The 22917-nt window shown below is 42.9% G+C and overlaps 3 protein-coding genes across 6 annotated transcripts in view; 2 read left to right on the forward strand and 1 right to left on the reverse strand.

The window, feature by feature from the left end:
• LOC112221710 (limb region 1 homolog-like protein) overlaps positions 1-11525 on the reverse strand; it is a 33883-nt gene extending 22358 nt beyond the window's left edge. Inside the window, exons 1-2 of one of the 2 annotated variants that reach the window (XM_024383963.2) lie at positions 11313-11525; positions 11093-11156 (exon numbers count right to left, since the gene is read on the reverse strand). In XM_024383963.2, the coding sequence (XP_024239731.1) occupies positions 11093-11155 (63 nt within the window). In that variant the 5' untranslated portion in view covers position 11156; positions 11313-11525. Of the gene's footprint in view, positions 1-11092 lie in introns of both variants that reach the window. The other variant, XM_024383962.2, reaches the window with a different exon arrangement.
• Positions 11526-11842: 317 nt separating this feature from the next.
• dnajc22 (DnaJ (Hsp40) homolog, subfamily C, member 22) lies at positions 11843-16760 on the forward strand. 2 transcript variants are annotated; one of them, XM_024383970.2, is made up of 5 exons: positions 11843-11996; positions 13993-14629; positions 15144-15330; positions 15699-15804; positions 16050-16760. In XM_024383970.2, the coding sequence occupies exons 2-5, from the start codon at positions 14071-14073 to the stop codon at positions 16236-16238; spliced, it is 1041 nt and encodes a 346-aa protein (XP_024239738.1). In that variant the 5' UTR covers positions 11843-11996; positions 13993-14070; the 3' UTR covers positions 16239-16760. The 2 variants fall into 2 exon arrangements, with proteins under 2 accessions (XP_024239738.1, XP_024239739.1); XM_024383971.1 differs by having other exon boundaries at positions 11917-11996; positions 14030-14629.
• Positions 16761-16910: 150 nt separating this feature from the next.
• Positions 16911-22879, forward strand: LOC112221707 (zinc finger protein Eos-like). 2 transcript variants are annotated; one of them, XM_042303670.1, is made up of 8 exons: positions 16911-17254; positions 18401-18455; positions 18635-18745; positions 19544-19834; positions 20026-20193; positions 21076-21234; positions 21454-21591; positions 21718-22879. In XM_042303670.1, the coding sequence occupies exons 2-8, from the start codon at positions 18416-18418 to the stop codon at positions 22677-22679; spliced, it is 1869 nt and encodes a 622-aa protein (XP_042159604.1). In that variant the 5' UTR covers positions 16911-17254; positions 18401-18415; the 3' UTR covers positions 22680-22879. The 2 variants fall into 2 exon arrangements, with proteins under 2 accessions (XP_042159604.1, XP_042159603.1); XM_042303669.1 differs by lacking the exon at positions 16911-17254 and adding an exon at positions 18027-18252.
• The last annotated feature ends 38 nt before the right edge of the window (positions 22880-22917 follow it).

Genomic DNA, 22917 nt, shown 5'->3' on the forward strand with positions numbered 1-22917 from the left:
GAATCAGGCAAAGACACCTACGTGGTGTTACAGCTGGTCAATAGGATTGATTATGGAGGAATGAGACAAGTAGGTTATTTGAGCTACCTTCTGCCTTTCGTACTCTTGCCCCCATCGTGATAGTATAACATTTCAAAATGCAATTGGGAGGGAAAAGCAACTGTTGTCCATATTAAAAAGATGAGGGTTTGAATTTAACAATGATAGGCAGTCATTGTAAATAATTGGTTAACTTGCCTAGTTAAAATAAAATAAAAATTGAGCTCAAAGTTAAACAATATATCTGATAAGGCTTTGAAATAACAAATTGCGCCTCGGCCATTGGGAGTACACTAAGAGTCACTTCAATATTTGTTTTAGGACATTACATTTACTGTTAGATTAATACATGGCTAGTAGCAGTAGGGGTTATATTTAGAGTTAATGATTTAGCTGATGTGTTTTGAGTTTCCACTTTCTGTGGTGAATTGGCACCAATTGAATTAGGCCTATATACATTTTAGTTCAAAGATTAAGACCAATTCATCTCTTTTGAACTAAAAAAACGAATCTGAAAAATCTGAAGCCCGATTGAAAGTAAAATATGACTAAAATATCAAAATTGCCAACTGAAAATTCATGACAATCACTGGATTAGGTTGCATATCAATATTTTGAGTCATGCATTCCTGCCTGGACAGGTTAGATGTAACACGCTCAGTAGTCGATTACACTTCTTAATAAAGCATTGTGAATGACTATGCCTTTATAAGATTGCAAATGTATTTGTTGTGTGACGCTGCAAAATGTTTTTGGGGTGACACCAATTTCAAAATGGGCTAGAGTCATGTACAGTACAAGAAAATTTCTGCGTAAATTCATCATGAAACTTGATCTGATCTTCATCTAAGTCACTACAATAGTCTGCTTAAACTAATAACAAACAAATATACGTTGTCATGTCTTTATTGAACACACCATGTAAAACATTCACAGTGCAGGGTAGAAAAAGTATGTGAATCCTTGGATTTAATAAGTGGTTGACTCTCCTTTGGCAGCAATAACCTCAACCAAACGTTTTCAGTAGTTGCAGATCAGGCCTGCACAATGGTCAAGAGGAATTTTGGCCATTCCTCTTTACCCTACTGTTTCAGTTCAGCAATATTCTTGGGATGTCTGGTGTGAACCGCTCTTGAGGTCATGCCACGGCATCTCAATTGGGTTGAGGTCAGGACTGGGACACTCCAGAAGGCATTTTTGTTTCTTTCTGTTGAAACAATTGTTGATTTACTTCTGTGTTTTGGCTCGTTGTCCTGTTGCGTCACCCAACTTCCGTTGAGCTTCAATTGGCGGACAGATCGCCTAACATTCTCCTGCAAAATGTCTTGATAGACTTGGGAATTCATTTTTCCAACGATAGCAAGTTGCCCAGGCCCTGAGGCAGCAAAGCAGCCCCAAACCATGAGGCTCCCTCCACCATACTTTACAGTTGGGATGAGGTTGATGTGCTGTATGTTCCTTCCAAACAACTCAGTTTTAGTTTAATCTGTTCACAGAATATTTAGCCAATAGTGCTGTGGAACATCCAGGTGGTCTTTTGCAAACTTCAGATGTGCTGCAATATTTTTGGACAGCTGTGGCTTCTTCCGTGGTGTCCTCCCATGAACACCATTCTTGTTTAGTGTTTACCGTATGGTAAACTCATCAGATGTTAGCATGTTCGAGATTTCTGTAAGTATTTAGCTGACACTAGGATTCTTCTTAACCTCATTAAACATTCTGATCTTGTAGTCATCTTTGCAGGACGGCCACTCCTAGGGAGAGTAGCAACAGTGCTGAACTTTCTCCATTTATAGACAATTTGGCTTACCGTGGACTGACTGAGATATTTTTGTAACCCTTTCCAGCTTTATGCAAGGCAACAATTCTTAATCTTCTGAGATCTCTTTTGTTCGAGGCATGGTTCACATCAGGCAATGCTTCTTGTGAATAGCAAACTCACATTTTGAGAGTGTTTTATATAGGGCAGGGCAACTCTAAACCAACATCTCCAATCTCATCTCATTGATTGGAATTCAGGTTCGCTGACTCCAATTAGCTTTTGTAGAAGTCATTAGCCTAGGGGTTCACATACTTTTTCCAACCTACAATGTGAATGTTTAAATGTATTCAATATAGAAAAGAAAAATAAAACACAAATTAAATGACCAATTTATGAACAAAAATGTAAGTGTTGGTCCCATTTTTCATAAACTGAGATAAGAGCCCAGAAATGTTCCATACGCACAAACAAATTTGCTATAAAAAAAAAGGTACATCGCTATTAGTGAGCCTTTCTCCTTTGCCAAGATAATTAATCTTGTTGACAGGTGTGGCATATCAAGAAGCTGATTAAACAGCATTATCACAAGAGGTGCACCTTGTGCAATGGACAATAAAAGGCCACTAAAATGTGCAGTTTTGGTATGCTGACCGCAGGAATGTCCACCAGAGCTGTTACCAGAGAATTGAATGATAATTTCTACCGTAAGCCACCTCCAAATGTTTTAGAAAATTTGCCAGTACGTTCAACCGGCCTCAAAATCGTAGACCACGTGTATGGCGTTGTGTGGGCAAGTGGTTTGCTAATGTCAACGTTGTGAACAGAGCGGCGGTGGGGTTATGGTATGGGCAGGCATAAGCTACAACCAATGAACACAATTGCATGGCAATTTGAATGCACAGAGATTTGAATATGAATGCACAGCGATAACGAGACACGGAGTCCTTGTCCTGCCATGTTTCAGCATGATAATGCATGGCCACATCTCGCAAGGGTCTGTATACAATTCCTAGAAGTTCAAATATCCCAGTTCTTCCATAGCCTGCATACTCAGACATATCACCCAATGAGCATGTTTGGGATGCTCTGGATCAATGTGTACGACAGCATGTTCCAGTTCCCACCAACATCCAGCAATGTCACACGGCCATTGAAGATTGGGACAACATTCCACAGGCCATCAACAGCCTGATCAAGTCTATTGCGAATGAGATTTGTCACACTGTATGATACAAATGGCGGTCACAACAGATACTGACTGGTTTTCTGAACGCCCCTACCTTATTTTTAAAAAGGTACCTGTGACCAACAGATATCAGTACTCTCAGTCATTAGACACCCATATACTAGTGCCTAATACATTTATTTTGACTGATTTCCTCATATGAACTGTAACTCAGTAAAATCAATGAAATTGTTGAATGTTGCGTTTATAATTTTGTTCAGTATACCTGTCATCAGATGTTAGTTTGTACAGTGCCTAAAATACAGTACCCATTATCTACTTGGCTCATGGAACAAGGCTTGTTCTGGAGTATCTAAGTCTACATGAGAACTGCTGTGCTTTGTGGGGTTAAGGGTCGTCTCCATGTGCCCTGTTGAAGCAATACTAAATCAGGTCTGAAGTTCAGCGGGAGGTTGGGAGCAGCTGTACAGTGCCAACAGGCCAGACCAGGGTAGCATCTCACAGGGAAGTGAACATGCTGAAGCCAAGTGTCAACATGTCAGGTAAATTCAATACAGCACAAACATTACATTATATAACCAAGGCTTTGGAAGAGGAAGCATAGGCTAGCTCATGGCTAAGATGGCGCCTCGCCTTGAGCTCCGATAAACCGTCTCCCGTTTCTAACACTGAGAATCTGAATTAAAACACCCCGAACCTAAGCTCTTGAGAAGCCAAGGCCCCCCCCCCCTTTAGGTTCTCAGCAGAAGGTACGGAACACAGCTGGCTTCATGTGAACTACAATCCCAACTCTTCATTTAAACGTTTTGAAAATGTAATAATCCACGCTTGCAGTTTTGGAAACCTTTGGAACAACTTTCATACCAGCGAGAAATAATATTCAAAATACAAAAGATACTTATTGTACGCAGATTAGCAAAGTTGCACCCGGCTGTCACACAGCCTCTAGCAGAGGTACGACATCCTCTCGCATTTCCATTGGACCCCAAAAAATTGTTAAGGGCCTGAAAATTAATGTGTCCCTTGTGGAATGGTTTTGGAAGCATAAGAACCTTACCTTTCATAACAGTGAGAAACAAACAAAAAAGGCTAAAATGATATTCCCACACGGCCATATTTCCATGTTGCAGCACTTGTTAACGGAAAACAGGCAGAAGATAGTGGACTACCTGAGCTATTAGCTATCTGCGTCACCGTACACGTGTGTATACTGAAGAAGCCACAAACATGCTGTCATTGTTTTTTTATGTCAAAATTGATAATTGTCTTTAGGATGCATGCATTTGGAATTTGTTGCTAAAATGAACTGTGGCGAAGACACCATAGGTGAGTCTCTCCACTTGCGCTCTCCAAACTAACGCCAGTGGAGAGTGCTTTGCTTGCTTTCACACGTTTAAAATGCATAGTGGATTCGGAAAGTATTCAGACCCCTCAACTTTTTCCACATTTTGTTAGGTTACGGCTTATTCTAAAATTGAGCAAATTGTCCCCTCTCCTCAATCTATACACAATACCCCATAACGACAAAGCAACAACTGAAACATTACATTTACATAATTATTCAGATCCTTTACTCAGTACTTTGTTGAAGCACCTTTGGCAGCAATTACAGCCTCAAATCTTCTTGGGTATGACATTACAAGCTTTGCACACCCGTTTTGGGGAGTTTCTCCCATTCTCCTCTGCAGATCCTCTCAAGCTCTGTCAGGTTGGATGTGGAGCGTCGCTGCACAGCCATTTTCAGGACTCTCCAGAGATGTTCGATCGGGTTCAAGTCAGGCTGGGCAACTGAAGGACATTCAGAGACTCGTCCCAAAGCCACTCTGGCATTGTCTTGGCTGTGTGCGGAGGGTCGTCGTCCTGTTGGAAGGTGCACCTTAGCCCCAGTCGAAGGTCCCGAGCAGGTTTTCAACAAGGATCTCTAATTTGCTCCATTCATCTTTCCCCTCGATCCTGACTAGTCTTCAGCAGCAGGGACTGGGAAAACATCCCCACAGCATGATGCTACCACCACGCTTCAGGTTTGCCAGGTTTCCTCCAGACGTGATGCTTGGTATTTAGGCTAAAGGAGTTAAATCTTGGTTTCATTAGACCAGAGAATCTTGTTTCTTATGATCCGAGTCATTTAGGTGCCTTATGACAGCCTGCTTGGAGTTTGCCAAATGCCTGTTACTGAGCAGTGGCTTCCATTTGGCCAAATATTTTTTATTTATTCAATCCATTTAGAATAAGGATGTAACGTAACAAAATGTGGTAAAAGGGGTCTGAATACTTATGTTTGTGGTAAATCTACACGGAACAAAAATATAAACCCAGCATGTAAAGTATTGGTCCCGTGAAATAAAAATCTCAGAAAATGTTCCATATGCACAAAATATGCGTATTTCTCTCAAATGTGTTTACATCCCTGTTAGTGAGCATTTATCCTTTGCCAAGATAATCCCATCCACCTGACAGGTCTGGGGAGGGGGGAGGCTACCTATCCACATGAAATCCATAGATGGGACCTAATGAAATTACTTCAATTGACCGATTTCCTTAAATGAACTGTAACTCCGTAAAATCTTTGAAATTGTCTCATGTTGCGTTTATATTTGTTTAGTATATCTAATCCTACAATAATTGCTTGCAGTTCAGTCCAAAATCTGCGGTGTGTGTGTATTTATGTGCATGCGTTTTGGATGCGAGTGTGGAAGGGGTACCTGTACCAGACAGGGGAGACAGACCAGGGCAGATGGGGAACAGATCGCTGGGTGGGATCCAAACAGCAGTGCAACAGACAACAGGAGTAGGAGTAATACCCACCCGGGAGAAGCTTTTGTCAAGAGTAGAGGGGGCGTTCAACCTTACCAGACCGGTGCTGCAAAAAGCTGAACCAAAAACATTGGGCGAAGACAAAACCATGACGCCGGTAAATGCGCTAAATTCAAAAGCCAGATCAAACAGCAATTAAAGTAAAGAGTGATAAAGTAAATACTACGTGTCCCAGCAGTGTCCTTAGCCAGCAGCTATTTTCCAGCAAACATAGTTTGTCAGACCAAGCCTTTGATACGGAGTAGGGAGGGATGCATTTTCTGATGCTTATTGCCTAATGGTCTGGTGTGGTCACAATTAGAGGTCGACCGATTAAATCGGAATGGCCGATTTCAAGTTCCCATAACAATCGGAAATCTGTATTTTTGGACAACGATTTGGCCGTTTTTTGTGTGTGTTTTTTTTTACACCTTTATTTAACTAGGCAAGTCCGTTAAGAACACATTCCTATTTTCATTGACTGCCTAGGAATGGTGGGTTAACTGCCTCGTTCAAGGGCAGAACGACAGATTTTTACCTTGTTGCAAGATTGAATCCCCCGAGCTGACCTTAGTTAACTAGTCCAACACTAACCACCTGATTACATTGCACTCCGAGGAGACTGCCTGTTACACGTATGCAGTAAGCCAAGGTAAGTTGCTAGCTAGCATTAGACTTATTTTATAAAAAACAATCATAATCACTAGTTAACTACACATGGTTGATGATATTACTAGTTTATCTAGCGTGTCCTCCGTTGCATATAGTCAATGCGGTGCGTTTCGTTGCTCCAATGTGTACCTAACCATAAACATCAATGCCTTTCTTAAAATCAATACACAGAAGTATATATTTTTAAACCTGCATATTTAGCTAAAAGAAATCCAGGTTAGCAGGCAATATTAACCAGGTGAAATCGTCTCATTTCTCTTGCGTTCATTGCACGCAGAGTCAGTGTATACGCAACAGTTTGGGCCGCCTAATTTGCCAGAATTTTACGTAATTATAACATTGAAGGTTGTGCAATGTAACAGGAATATTTAGACTTATGGATGCCACCCATTAGATAAAATACGGAACAGTTCAGTATTTCACTGAAAGAATATACGTCTCGTTTCCGAGATGATAGTTCCCGGATTCAACCATATTAATGACCCAAGGCTCGTATTTCTGTGTGTTATCATGTTATAACTAAGTCTATGATTTGATAGAGCAGTCTGACTGAGCAATGGTAGGCACCAGTAGGCTCGTAAGCATTCATTCAAACAGCACGTTCGTGCGTTTGCCAGCAGCTGTTTATGACGTCAAACCTATCAACTCCCGAGATTAGGCTGGTGTAACCGATGTGAAATGACTAGCTCGTTAGCGGGGTGTGCGCTAATAGCGTTTCAAACGTCACTCACTCTGAGACTTGGAGTGGTTGTTCCCCTTGCTCTGCATGGGTAATGCTGCTTCGAGGGTGGCTGTTGTCATCGTGTTCCTGGTTTGAGCCCAGGTAGGAGCGAGTAGAGGGAAGGAAGCTAGACTGTTACACTGGCAATACTAGAGTGCCTATAAGAACATCCAATAGTCAAAGGTTAATGAAATACAAATGGTAGAGAGAGAAATAGTCCTATAATAACTACAACCTAAAACTTCTTACCTGGGAATATTGAAGAATATGTTAAAAGGAACCACCAGCTTTCTATGTTCTCATGTTTTGAGCAAGGAACTTAAATGTTAGCTTTCTTACATGGCACATATTGCACTTTTACTTTCTTCTCAAACACTTTGTTTTTGCATTATTTAAACCAAATTGAACATGTTTCATTATTTATTTGAGGCTAAATTGATTTTATTGATGTATTATGTTAAAATAAGTGTTCATTCAGTATTGTTGTAATTGTCATTATTACAAATACTTATTTATTTTTTGGTCCTCCAATAAAGCGGTATCGGCATTGAAAGAAATCATAATCGGTCGACATCTAGTCACAATAAAACAATCCATAGCCTACGAAGTGCACGCTCAGAGCAAAGTTATATTTCTAAGATAGCTGGGATGGTATAAATAAAACTAGGCTTCATTACTCACCACAATCGATATTCAAATCAAATGTTATTTGTCACATGCACCGAATACAACAGATGTAGTGAAATGCTTACTTACAAGCCCCTAACCAACAATGCAGTTAAGAAAAAAACCTACAAAAATAAGAAAGTAACAATTAAAGAGCAGCAGTAAAATAACAATAGCGAGGCTTTATACAGGGGGTACCGGTACAGAGTCAATCATTTATATACATGTGGGTAGAGTTATTAATAGATACCAGAGTAGCAGCAGCATAAGGGGGGGGTGCAAGTAGTCTGGGTAGCCATTTCATTAGATGTTCAGGAGTCTTATGGCTTGCAGGTAGAAGCTATTCGGAAGCCTCTTGGACCTAGACTTGGCGCTCCGGTACCGCTTGCCGTGCGGTAGCAGAGAGAACAGTATGACTAGAGTCTGACCATTTTTAGGGCCTTCCTCTGACACCGCCTTGTATAGAGGACCTGGATGGAAGGAAACTTGGCCCCAGTAATGTACTGGGCTGTATGCACTATCCTCTGTAGTGCCTTGCGGTCGGAGGCCCAGCAGTTGCCATACCAGGCAGTGATGCAACAGGTCAGGATTGCTCTTGATTGTGCAGCTGTAGAACCTTTTGAGGATCTGAGGACCCATGCCAAATCTTTTCAGTCTCCTGAGGGGGAATAGGTTTTGTTGTGCCCTCTTCACGACTGTCTTGGTGTGATTGGACCATGTTAATTTGTTGGTGATGTGGACGCCAAGGAACTTGAAGCTCTCAACCTGCTCCACTAAAGCCCTGTCAATGAGAATGGGGGCGTGCGCGGTCCTCCTTTCCTGTTGTCCACAATCTCCTTAGTCTTTGGGGCGGCAGGTAGCCTAGTGGTTAGAGCGTTGGGTCAGTAACCGCAAGGTTGCTAGATCAAAACCCTGAGCTGACATGGTAAAAATCTGTCATTCTGCCCCTGAACAAAACAGTTAACCCACTGTTCCTAGGCGGTCATTGTAAATAAAAACAAATTCTTAACTGACTTTCCTAGTTAAATAAAGGTTCAATTTTTAAAAAAATACAAATATATTGTCTTGATCACGAGCCTCAGCTTGTTTTGCTCTTGCTGATCAAAAACTTGTTAGTGTGCTGCCTAACCAATGGCTGTGCTATGTAGGCCTACAGTGGCAGTTCAGGAGGAGTCAAAGAAAATGGCAGAAAGCACAGGCCTACCCATCGTTACCTAAAGATTTAAGAAAATAAAACAGATCCTATTATATAAAGTGATCGATAACTTTGCTGTTTCACAATGCTTTGTGCTACAAAAAAAAGCTGTATAATACCCAGGAAAGACGAGACTATGATGCATATGGGGATATTAAGGTTTCGTTTCTTTGACATTCAGAGACAGCTACAACCATCTATAGCAGAGGAGACAGAAAATGTACTTTGTTCTGTACAATATAAGATGTTCAAACCCAGACAGCATTTAGGTGATACACGTGCGATCTTCTCCCATTGGGTTACGCCACGGAAGAGTAACCAGCAGTTAAAGCTTAAATGTTTCTGAGTCGGTAAGCATACTGTGTCGGGGGTGGAAATGTAGGCCGAACTTTTGAAAGTACCATGCTCAGATTCCTAATGATGTCTCAGATGTAATTATTTGCTAACAGGGACAATTTCATTACAAACAAGACACTGAGTTGGCATTGGAGAAATATGCTTCTATGAACACACAGGCCTATCTCTGTCCATTCTTGGCCTGCAATTTCAGTCATTTGTGTGGCATTAAAAAAAGATTATGCCTATATGTAAAATGACGTAGAATTGCATTAAATGTTTATTACATTTTTTATCCTCAGACCTGCAAATACAATGATAGATTTCTGCAATGCTTTTACTATAAAGGAGATCTTTACACCCCTACTCTTGTCCACGATGGTCTGCAAACCTACAACCATCAGAATTCCTGCATTGCCATGTAGCCTAATGCTTGCAGGACAGAGAACAGCTTCCAGAACTGCACATCCAAGGCTCTGGTCTGTTCAAGAAGCGAGGGTAAACGGTAGACATGTTCTCTGCTATCCACTTTGTTTTAATTATTTTGGCTATAGGGGAGGGTCATTTGTTTTGTTTTTTTCAAGCACTCAGGGATGGTATGGTAAGTGCTATCCATTGTCATTTCAGGGAGGTCCAATTTTCTCAACAGAACCCTTATTATATTATTTTGTCTACAACATATTTATAAAGGGCAGTCTGGTAGCCTCAATAAAATAGACAAAGCTTTGTAGTTGAGCAAGTTGTTACATGCATCAAATTATTTTGGGGGGCTTAAGATTTTTTTTTAAACTTGCGACTCGACTCGTTCTTAGAATCTGACTCGAGACTTGCTTGTGACGCGAATAATAGTGACTTACTCCCAACTTGGTGTACAGTAAGTGGACATTAGTGAAATTCTTTAAATGATATGTAAGTAGAGGGATTTATGTTTCTAGAACCGTACCGCAATTGATAAACAATTCACGTTTAGATGGAGAATTACGTAAGGTGCTTTGACTAAGGAGTAACCTTAGGCTCTTTAGTCCAATATTGGGCTATGCCTCAACTACATTACTGGATAATGACCAGCTGGAGGCACACACACACACAGTACCAGCTGTAGGGTCCCCCGCAATAACATATGGCCACAGTTATTATAAAATACTACTTGAGTTAAAGCCTAAAAGCATTTAGCTTTAAATATACTTCAGTATCAAAAGTAAACGTATAGATTTCTAATTCTTTATATTAAGCAAATCAGACGGCACAATTGTCTTGCTTTAAAAGATTTACGTTTAGCCAGGGGTAACAATCCAACATAATTTACAAACGAAGTATTTGTGTTTCGTGAGTCCGCCAGATATCAGACAGTAGGGATGACCAGAGATGTTATCTTGATAATGTGCGTGGATATTACAATTTCCCTGTCCTACTAAGCATTCAAAATTTAACGAGTACTTCTGGGTGTCAGGGAAAATCTATGGAGTACAAAGTACATAATTTTCGTCAGGAATGTAGTAAAGTAAAAGTTAGCAAAAATATAAATAGTAAAGTAGCCTACGGACTCCAGATACACCCCCACAAAAAAATAATTCAGTATGTGTACTTAAGTAGTTAACCATGCCTTGGATGCAGTGGTGTTTTCATTGAACACACACAATAGTTACAAAAATTTTAACAATATAGTTAGCACGGATGAACATCTCGCTAAAATCCTTTTATATGAGGTTTAAAGTTACTTACAAACGTCTCTCGCACTCTGTTGTGGAAAAGCTGCTCTCTAACCGACACGTCGTTTACTTCCATCCTACGAAACCATAACGCATGGGTTAAAATATCATAAAACGCGGCTAAAAGCTCGGTGACCGGGCGATAAAACAACAAAACATCTCTCGCCGGTTAAAACATTGTGGCAAGCTACCTACATTTGTCCTAAACTAATGGCAAAACTACGGTCATGTACCCCTGTTTCAACTCCACTAGCAAGCAGCACGGTCCTCAGTGCGTTTTAAGCGTGCGGGGCGGGCCGTGGGCAGGGGTGGAGAAAGGGGAGAGCGGTCCAGGAGAGTGGTTAGATGTATTTTCATGCTGACATTTTGTTCAAGATTCGAATTTACAGTTCCATTTATGACAGTAGATTAGAACACAGTTAATTCCAAACACAACATGGGAGCGGTGGCGGTAGGGGGGACCGCACCTCCCCAATTAAATGTACAAATCTGGTATTGATTGGTTGAATATTTCCCTAGGGTATATTGTGATTGGCAGATGAGACTTCGCTGTGAGCTCATTGGTCCAAGCATTGTTTCATGCAAATTGAACACAGTATGACACTGATATTTTTGTCAAAGTATTTTACTAGAATAAAATAATACATTTCTGAAGCATAATATTGACAGGAACATGCATGTACACACATTTGTTTACTTTCCACCACTATTAAAACATTGAAAGTATTCTGTCCCAAATTACCATATTTACGCCTGTTTTATCATTGCAGTTATCCAGGAAGTGTGAATCAAGTTTATTGTGCCTATTCAGGGCCCAGAAGGCCTATCAACTTCATTGTCACCATCCAAAGTCCATTACTGATGCAATAACAATCTCTAAACCACGGAAGAATTTGTACTGCCAAGATTGATGTGTCGTAAGTTTGTATATTTTACAAAATAACTCAAAATCATATTTATGTAAGTCTAATCAATGGTACACTCAATGGTAAATTCATAGAGAATTTGATATACTGCAGTGATTCATTTTGTTCAATGAAAACGGCATATTCTTGTTCTTATCAGTCCAGCTTTGTTATCATGTTATGGATCGGTAGCACCCAAAGTGTACTGTTTTTACTGTTTATAATAATAGTGTGTATTATTGATATTTTATCTCTTATTCTGTCCCTTCGTTCTTCCCATTCCTAAACATTAACAAATGTTCAGAGAGCTACACTGAACAAAAATATAAACGCAACATGTAGTGTTGGTCCCATGTTTCATGAGCTGAAGTTAAAGATCCCAGAAATGTTCCGTATGCACAAAAAGCTTATTTCTCAAAAATGTTGTGCACAAATTTGTTTATATCACTGTTAGTGAGCATTTCTCCTTTGCCAAGATAATCCATCCACTTGACAGGTGTGGCATAACAATAATCTGATTAAACAGCATGCTCATTACACATGTGCACCTTTTGCAGGGAACAATAAATGGCCAAACTAAAATGTGCCGTTTTGTCACACAACACAATGCCACAGTTTTGAGGGAGTGTGCAATTGACTGCAGGAATTTCCAGCAGAGCTGTTGCCAGAGAATTGAGTGTTAATTTTCCTAAAATAAGCCGCCTCCAACGTCGTTTGAGAGAATTTGGCAGTACGTCCAACCAGCCTTACAACCGCAGACCATGTGTAACCATGACAACCCAGGATCTCCACATCCGGCTTCTTCTTCGTCTGAGACCAGCCACCCAGATAGCTGATGAAACTGTGGTTTTGCAGAACCAAATCATTTTTGCACAAACTGTCAGAAACCATCTCAGGGAAGCTCATCTGTGGGCTCGTCGTCCGCACCAGGGTCTTGACCTGACTGTAGTTCGGCGTCGTAACTGACTTCAGTGGGCAAATTCTCACCTTCGATGGCCACTGGCACTCTGGAAAGTGTGCTCTTCACGGATGAATCCCGGTTTCAACTGTACCGGGCAGATGGCAACCGGGCAGATGGCAGACAGCGTAATGTGTACTGCATCGTGTGGGGGAGCGGTTTGCTGATGTCAACTTTGTGAACAGAGTGCCCCATGGTGGCGGTGGGGTTATGATATGGGCAGACATAAACTACGGACAACGAACACAATTGGATTTTATCAATGCAAATTCGAATGCACAGAGATACCGTGACGAGATCCTGAGGCCCATTGTCGTGCCATTCATCCGTCGCCATCACCTCATGTTTCAGCATGATAATTCACGGCCCCATGTCGCAAGGATCTGTACACAATTCCTGGAAACTGAAAATATCCCAGTTCTTCCATGGCCTGCATATTCACCAGACATGTCACCCATTGAGCATGTTTGGGATGCTCTGGATCGACGTGTACAACAGTGTGTTCCAGTTCCCGCCAATATTGAGCAACTTCGCACAACCATTGAAGAGGAGTGGGACAACATTCCACAGGCCCCAATCAACAGTCTGATCAACTCTATGCGAAGGAGATGTCTCGCGCTGCATGAGGCAAATGGTGGTCACACCAGATACTGACTGGTTTTCTGATCCACACCCCTACATTTTTTGAAGGTGTCTTTGACTGACAGATGCATATCTGTATTCCTGGTCATGTGAAAACCATAGATTAGGGCCCAATGAATTTATTTCAATTGACCGATTTCCTTAAATGAACTGTAAGACAGTAAAATCTTTGAAATTGTTGCATGTTATGTTTGTATTTTTGTTCAGTGCTAATTACATAATTAGGCTATGATAACTGTTACATAGTTACAATGTGTGTCATATTTATTTCCTTCAATGAAGACGTGTATGTATTTCCCTGAGTGCTGTGTATGTTCTCGTATATCATCGTTTTTGCTCATTACTTTCAGCCTGTGACTGAGTTAACCTTCTTTCATAAATAATCTACTTTTTGCTTATGAAATGCAGACTCTCGTCTTCAAGGATGACTGTTTTTCTTCTATAGTCCAAACGTTGATCCACTGAGATCCTATCCATCCTATCATCATGACGAAAAGTGTGACTGTCACCTATGCCTTATGGGCAATGGGTGGACCGTTGGGCCTTCATCACCTGTACTTAGGCAGAGACAGCCATGCCCTGCTATGGATGCTAACCCTTGGGGGCTTTGGAGTTGGCTGGGCCAGAGAGTTCTTTCGTATCCCTGCATATGTGGGAGAAGCCAACCGGGAGACAGTAGGAGGGTTAAGAGATAGCAAAAGGCACCCTATAGCCAGACCTCCACCTGTGAGCATTGCCAGATTTGCTGGTCAGATTTCCGTAGGGATCTATTTCGGAACGGTGGCACTGATCGGCCTGAACTCACTGAGTTTCTTCTACCTGATTGTACTGCCGCTGTGTGTGGGCGCCGGGGTCCACCTGGTTTCCAGTGTGGGAGAGCAGACAACTGACCTACACAAGACCCTCATCGCCTGTGTCATCACCTCCCCTATCTTCTATGGCAGCACCATCTCCCCTCTGCCCATCAGTATCGCTGCCAGCGTCACAGCGTCACAGCACCGCAGGTTCAAAACCCATCCATCTTCTGGGAGTCAACAAGAACTGGGTATGTAGACCATGGCCCATGATTTGAAATCTCCAACCAACTATGTTCCACTATTACAATAGGCCAAAGTCCACCCAAACCTGCCTATGATGGCCTTTTACAGCAAGTACTATCTATAAAGTAGGGGCGGCAGGTAGCCTAGTGGTTAGAGCGTTGGACTAGTAACCGAGCTCCCTGAGCTGACAAGGTAAAAATCTGACCCTGAACAAGGCAGTTAACCCACTGTTCCGAGGCCGTCATTGTAAATAAGAATTTGTTCTGAACTGACTTGCCTAGTTACATTTTTTTAATTAAAAAATTGACGTTGCTGGCCCTGGAGGCTATTACTACAGAAGTCATGCAGATACTGTTGCTATATCTATAGAGTAGTAGAAAATATTGTCCTTCCTATGTTTTCAGTCATAAAAAAAACACAATTTTCTCTTGGTGTCTAACGCTGAATCAACAATTCTCCTCCTTGTTACTAAATATCGTGTTACTTGTATCCATATGTGTCTCTTCCTGTTGTCTATAGGTCCTCGTCTCTACCGTCTGGCCCTCGTCTGGCTGGCATTCTCAGCTCCACTGGGATACAGTATCTTCCACAACACCACAGCCACTCTCTACTACCTGTCTGACTGTGTGGCAGCCCTGCTGGACATGTTCTGGTTCTTTCCCTGGCTCCGCTCGGTGGTGGAGTATTTCCTGCTGCTACCCTACAGGTACAACCATAACTACAAACAAACAAACAATCAAATATAAGTTTAAGAAGTTGCTGAATTGATATTTTTAGGGATAGGATTTTGTTCTTGTTTATGTTTATGTTTGAGTATGAACCCAGGAAGATTAGTCCTGATGCTGGTGGGAGGAGCTATAGGAGGACTGGCTCATTGTAATGGCTATAATGGGATATATAAAATTGAGTCAAACGTGGTTTCCATATGTTTGATGTGTTTGATACCTTTTCATTAATTCCATTCCAGCCATTACAATGATCCCGTCCTCCTATAGCTCCCCCCACCAGCCTCCTCTGGTCCGATGTATAATGAGTATCTTTCAAACCTAAACTGAACTAAACTAAAACTAATAGGATACTGGGTGCTTTCACGGGCTGGGGCCCCTCGGAGGAGAGTTGGAGGAAGGTTTTGGAGATCCTGCTCACAGAGCGCAGTCAGAGGGAGAGAGAGGCACTGCAAGTGAGTATGACTGTGTAACATTGAAACATTGAGCTATAGCAGAGGGGTCGATACCATTGATGTTGCTGCCCCTGGGGTAGTTACCATAGCAATATCCAATCGATGTGGCTGCCTTTGGTGCGGTTACAACAGCAATAATGCAGTCAAATCCTATTGATGCTGCTGGTTGGCTCGATTTTCTGTATTTCAATGAGCATGCCCTACTATGCCTGCCCCATGCTGTACAGGTCTGTGTTGTGTTTCAGATGTTGTCAGTGAATAAGGAGGCTTCTATGGATGAGATAACACATAGCTACAGAGAGCTGGTGAAGGTGTGGCACCCAGACCACAACCCTGGCAGCAAGATGGAAGAGTCACAGAAGATGTTTATACAGATCCAAGAAGCCTATGAGACTCTGCTCAGAGGACAGAAGCTTGAGCATCGAAATAAATGATTTCCCTGCTCGACCCGTCAACCCAAATGCCAATGACGTGGCACGGACTTGGTCGTCCGCTCACAGGATCAATTGTCATAATGTGTTTTATCCAAGCCAAGAAGGGATACTTTCTAGATGCAGATTACATTTTGTCGTAGCCAGGTTTCTCTCTTTTAATGATATGTATTTTATTTTCTCAGACAAACATGTCACACGGGTTCTTATAACAGGATTACAGCAGCATAGCAATATTGTAAACAATTTCAAGCTGTTAGACAGCTGTACATTGGGGTTGATGTTAAAACATATGTTCTGTATACAACTTCTTGATAATAGTGACTCCAATATTATGGTTGCTCTCTTATAATGACAAAAATAAATTGCTGCCATCTTGTGGTGAATTGTAGAACGCCAACTATAATGACTGTCAATTAATATAATAGAAAAATGCTCTCTAGACCCAAACATCACACCTTTCTGATTTCAAATACGTACTTTTTGGTGCCTCAATAAATCTGCTGTTTTCCACATCTTTAATTAGCTTGTGCATCGATGTTTTCGGCAATCACTGGCTACTGATCAGGTTATAGTCGTCTTCCCTAGAAGTTGCATGTTTTAACTAATGGTTGCGTGCCACGTCATCGACTGTGCAGTCGGGCACCAAATTGCTATAACTTTTGTGATGTGGTTAGCCAGTGGGTAAAACCTATCCAGGCGTTGCAAGACCTGGTATGCGTCAGCAACGCCTGGGCAGAGGAACGCGCCCAATCTGTTGTAGGCTATTCGGCCTGTATGCCAGCGGTCAGTGCTATCCGTGTTCCTTGGGACGTCCCTACCCTATAAACCATAACTCTTACCCATTTTACGTTTCAACTTCAATGGTTTATGGACGTCCCAAGGATCCCGGATTGCATCGGGCCCAATATGGGCCCGGAAGTTGTCAGGTAAAATTTATATCCGGAGATGCTGCCGTCGCCAGAGACAACAAACAGATATTCTGACATTTAAAAACGACAACAATAGTCGTTCGTCAGGTAAGGAAGAGGGTGATGCACTTGTTAACAACAGCGTTTAGTCAAAGAAAGTGACATTTTGGCATGGATATGTTTCGGGCTAGTTCAGGTGGACAGCATTTCGTCGGGTGGTGGGTGCCATAGCAACGTCTCAGAAGAAACATTATTCCGCTAGTTTGACTGACATGTCATTTTCGGATGACAGCTGCATCAATCGGGGAAGTGCCCATCTAAATGGCATTTGTGTTGACTTTTGATGCTTGTTTGCACCAATATTTATTTATCGCGTCCTTATTAACCTGTCACGTTCCATCATCAACTTGTTCCATCAAAGCCAGCACAGTGACATGGCAACACGAAAAGAATGTCAGGGGTATATTCATTCCGCCGTTTCTGTTGAAAAACGTTTCTTAAACGGAACGAAAAGGGGAGGGACCTACTTGAATTTGTCCAACAGAAACTCTCGTTTTGCTCTGTTTGCTTCCGTATGGATCTAAAGAGTTAACGGTTTCCATAATGAATTCACCCAATGAATATCTTCCATTAATATGATTGGCGCACCGGCGGTACCAAAGGCTGGGGGGTAGACCGTCCATCCTCTTGCTGATGGATGGATAGCTTTATATTGGCCTCACCAGGATCACTCAGTAACCAAAATGTTACATTTGAGTTTGATTAGAAGATCCATGTAACATTTAAAATACATGAAAATAATACAATGCTATGATTGATTTACTTATCATGATGATAAACCAGAGAAATGTGATAAAACATGTACTCCACATTTCCTGGGTATGTGGTTGAGGAGGGAGGAGAGTTCAAGTGTCACACTTCAGCACTGACTATAAATGTTGAACTTCTGTGCATTTCCTGGCAACTGAGTATAGGTGATCTAGATAGACTAGAGAAAATTGCCAGCTAGACAGACAATACAAACTTGTGTCAAACAATCGATTACTGCATTTACTGCAGTCAGATATTTGAAAAAGAAAGCTGCCATAATGAATAGATTTAACATGGTGAGCATCATACAATTGTACCCAAAATGGCATCAATTTGAATGACAAGTGAGCATGCTCAAGATGAACGATTGTTGTATGATAGAATATCTCATGAGTGGGACCACATCATTGCTCTGACTTGTCTGTTTTTCTCTCTGTGCCATAGTCAGCTGGTGAGAGAATGAATGCTGATGACTGCAATGGATTTTCACATATGTCAGGTATGGAAAAAACAGTGGGTGTTTCTTGTTCTACCAAGTCTTATTCCAAAAATTATTTTTTAGAAGTAACACAATCCGTCTAATTATATTTAGGCCTGGTTCAATACGTGAAATACAAGTGCACACTGTGTGTGTGTATGCGTGTGTGTGTGTGTGGGTACGTACGTGTGTCTTCACAGGCAGTGGAGGAGAGTCGGCAAAGGAGCGAGGTGATTTCTGTGGAGGTCTGAGGGTTCCAACATTGACCACTCCAAACTGTAAACAGTCCTCTCCAAACAGATCTCTTAGTGGTCAGTCATCGCTATACACTGAGTGTACAAAACATTAACATTAATAACACCTTCCTAGTATTGAGTGGCAACCCCTCCCCTTCCCCCCTTTTGCCTTCAGAACAGCCTCAATTCATTGGGGCATGGACTCTACAAGGTGTCAAAAGTGTTCCACAGGGATGCTGGCCCATGTTGACTCCAATGCTTCCCACAGTTGTGTCAAGTTGGCTGGATGTTCTTTGGGTGGTGGACCATTTTTGATACACAAGTTGAGCGTGAAAAACCCAGCAGCGTTGCAGTTCTTCACAAACGGGTGTACTGCTACCGTAACCCATTCAAAGGCACTTAAATATTTTGTCTTGCTCCTTCAACCTCTGAATGGCACACATACACACTCCATGTCTCAATTGTCTCAAGGCTTAAAAATACTTCTTTAACCTGTCTCCTCCCCTTCATCTACACTGATTGAAGTGGATTGAAGTAACATCAATAAGGGATGATAGTTTTCACCTGGATCCACCTGGTCAATCTATGTCATTGAAAGAGCAGGTGTTCTTAATGTTTTGTATACTCAATGTTTGTCTCCTATCCATGATCTCTGTAACCTATTGACTGTACTGTATTTAATATATCACATGCAAAACTGACTGAAAGAACACTGGCCGTTATCTCCCTTGAGGAATTATTTCCATCCGATACATTTTTATTGGTATTTCAATATATAAAGATTTACTTCAGTGCAATTTTAGAAATACGTTTCTGTATGCTAAGCTCTGATGATTATTAACAAAGCGTCTCTCGCCTGTCCGCTTTCCTTAGTGGGCACCATTAAGGTAGAACTCTACAGTGACAATGAGTCTGCAGGTTCTCCACAGCCAGAGAGAAGAGATGGAGAGAGGGATGATGGGTGGAGGGATGACAGAGGGGACAAGACAGAAGAGGGGAGTGGGGTATGGGGAGGACCAGGAAAGGGTTACGGGGAGCTGGCCAGTCCTCAGCCTGCATCTGCCGGTCCCATCCGACTGCCCAATTGTAAGCTCCAATGTGACGTGTGTGGAATGGTCTGCATCGGGCCCAATGTACTAACAGTGCACAAACGCAGCCACACAGGTGAGGATGGATAGACTGCAGGTTAGACCTCATAGACCACACTCCTTTGGCTTAGCTGTAAAAATGGTGATTCGATATGGATCGACTACCTTGCTACAACTTGGTAGTATTGACATGGATAACGAGGAATGAAGTGTGTGTGTGTGTGTGTGTGTGTGTGTGTGTGTGTGTGTGTGTGTGTATTTTGTCAGGTGAGCGTCCATTCCAGTGTAACCAGTGTGGAGCCTCCTTCACCCAGAAGGGGAACCTGCTGCGCCACACAAAGCTGCACTCTGGAGAGAAACCCTTTAAATGTCCCTTCTGTAACTACGCCTGTCGCCGCCGGGACGCACTCTCTGGACACATCCGCACACACACCGGTAAGACACAGTAGCCTGCTTTCTAATGTCAAGCCAGGAAACTGGTGAGACCATTTGGGCTCTAAGTGGGACCAGATGGGGAATAGTGCCTCTACCAGCCTCAGTCCCATTGTGTTGTAACAAGGTATTAGCTCACTATGTAATGTAAGAGTATTGTAATACCATCACTTCTCAGTATTAGGTGTCTGCACTTCGTACTACATTTTTATCATATTGCATCTAGAAAAAGTACAAATCTATAGCACAATGCAAGTGATTGCATTAGAAAAGTCAATTTAGCTCTAGAGTGGGGCTCAGAGGAAATAGATAACTATTGTCTTTACAGGAATGTAAGTTACCACATGTGCAAGAAATGACATTTAAAAGTATTCAAAACAGGATGTCCTGTTGGTGTTTTTCAATTTAATGTAGACATGCATTCAACAGTTGTTGATAGAGACAGGCAAGCCCTGGTGGGTCTCTGCCTTGCTGTTCTGAACAAATACGTTCATTTTCGAAGAAATGCACAACGTCAGATTTCGGTGAAATGACGTCAGTTTCTCCGACTGCTTTGTAAGGTGGAACGTTGCGGTGGAGAGTTGAGTGTTTTTTAACATCGTAGGCGTGGAACAGAGAACAACTTCGGGAATTCACGGAGAAGGGGGAGTACATAGTATAACGACTAGGTCATGAACTAGTACTGAATGATTGAATAAAACTCGAATTATGCACAACTACATGTATCTTTTTATTTGACTTACTTGCAGGAGTAACTAACTTCCCTAGGAAACAATCAGTAGTTTTGTCATATTTTGTAGACCTCATTTTACCAAAACAGACCATAAGAGAAGGATGCATTTACCCATTGATTGACCCATGAATTGCTGTGTTTCTGTGCTGCAGTGCCCTCTCTGACAGTGGGTAAACTTTACAAATGCAGTTACTGTGGTCGTAGCTACAAGCAGCAGAGTACCCTGGAGGAACACCTTGAACGCAGCCACAACTACTTAAAGAGTCTACAGAACAATCACCCAGCACTCAGCACCGTCCCCACTACACAGGGTAACATACACACACATCGTAATGTGAAATGTACAGGGTAACACACATTGACTCTGTCATCACCCACACGACACAAACATGCTGAAATGCACTTTGCGCCTTCATGTTGTGTTAGTTCAGTCTGAGCTCACTGGCCCAGTCAATGTACTGTGACCCAAAAGACTGTTTTTCCAGTATTATGTCAATGTATTTGAACAGAGTCTCCTGTGTTTTGTGTAGGGGAGGAGTCCCCAGGCATGGAGCTGATCCCTGAGCCAGAGCATGTCCTCCAGCCGTCCACTGAAAAACAGTCCTCCATACACAGGCTGGTCAACGGCGTCACCAAACGAAAGAGGTCCACACCACAGAAGTTTCTGGGTGAGTTTTCTCCTGTTTATATATTTCCATGTTCCTGAAGGTACTGAAGCCCAACATTGCTTTAACATGATGATACAGTCCTATGAACCTGAGGTCGTCAACACTGATGTGTCCTTTTCTTTACAGGAGAAAAGCACATGAGGCTCAACAACCGTGATCTACCTTATGAACTATCCCCTGGCCCTGAAGAGGATAAGAATGGGGACCTGCACTCTGACCTTGATGGAGAAGCTGGTGCTACAGGGTTAGCAGGGATTGGGGGCAGGTTCCTCCGCAAGTGTGGAGGTGGTGAGGACCCTGGGTCTAAGCCCCCTCAACTGGCCCTGTCCTACCCTGCCTGCCTGTCCGACTCCAGCCCAGTCATCAGCTCTGTTTACAGCCACCGGACTCCTCTGGGTCCCCAGGTCAATGGTGGAGCTGGAGATGTGTCTGTGGAGCTCGCTGGACGGGAAGCAGGGGAGGGACACAAGAACGTTCCCTCAGGTCACAGCAACATCCACAGCCTCACTGTCAGCAACGGCCCCAGCAACGGCCCCAGCAACGGCCCCAGCAACGGCCCCAGCCACGGCTGCCACGATTTCAAAGACAAGTCAGACACAGAGAGCACAGCAGAGGAGCAGCAGAGCACCAGGGTTACAGCTCCTACCAGAAACTCCAACAACCCCCACCTCCTCCCTCATCTACATTACCCAACCCCAGGCCTGCTCCGCAGCCGCACCCATCTCCGTCCCAACCCCAGCCAGGCCAACGACCCAGACATAGAAAGGGAGAGAGGAGACAGGGCCTGCCCCGTGCCCATCGACACTACCATCCCAACTAGCGTGAAGGGATCGAGGACCCCCGGTTTAGGGTCACCCTCCATCTCCAGGGAGGCTTCTATACAGGTGGTGGACGGGGAGGGGCGAGCGGTGCGGTCATTCCGCTGTGAGCACTGTCGCATGTTCTTCCTGGACCACGTGATGTTCACCATCCACATGGGCTGCCACGGCTTCCGCCAGCCCTTCCAGTGCAACGTCTGTGGGCACCACAGCCAGGGCCGTTACCAGTTCACCTCGCACATCATCCGCGGGGAGCACCAGGTGGGCTGACGAGTTAAAGGGGAGATTCGGTCCCAACTTGGCCCTACCCCTTCCCCTTCAATGTTTACACAAATCTGAAGGGTCTGGATTGGGATAATCAGTGTACTGGTGGAGCTTTCTCTGTATTGCTTCTCTGTATTGCTTCCACCTTACAGATCTATTCACATCATTAAGGCCAAGGGTAGAGGTGGGAGCGAATTGGGACTGGCTAGGGAGGGAGGGAGGGAGGGAGGGCCGGGAGGGAGGG

The sequence above is a fragment of the Oncorhynchus tshawytscha genome, linkage group LG22 (assembly GCF_018296145.1).
Source record: "Oncorhynchus tshawytscha isolate Ot180627B linkage group LG22, Otsh_v2.0, whole genome shotgun sequence".
NCBI lineage: Eukaryota > Metazoa > Chordata > Actinopteri > Salmoniformes > Salmonidae > Oncorhynchus > Oncorhynchus tshawytscha.

Bases quoted from the DNA above. Each gene is read 5' to 3' on its own strand.
- dnajc22 (XM_024383970.2), top strand. From the start codon at position 14,071: ATGACGAAAAGTGTGACTGTCACCTATGCCTTATGGGCAATGGGTGGA. The intron at 14,630-15,143 runs GTATGTAGACCA...TGTTGTCTATAG, and splicing joins TGGGAGTCAACAAGAACTGG to GTCCTCGTCTCTACCGTCTG. The intron at 15,805-16,049 runs GTGAGTATGACT...GTTGTGTTTCAG, and splicing joins GGGAGAGAGAGGCACTGCAA to ATGTTGTCAGTGAATAAGGA.
- LOC112221707 (XM_042303669.1), top strand. The intron at 19,835-20,025 runs GTGAGGATGGAT...GTATTTTGTCAG, and splicing joins GCACAAACGCAGCCACACAG to GTGAGCGTCCATTCCAGTGT. The intron at 21,235-21,453 runs GTAACATACACA...TGTTTTGTGTAG, and splicing joins CACCGTCCCCACTACACAGG to GGGAGGAGTCCCCAGGCATG.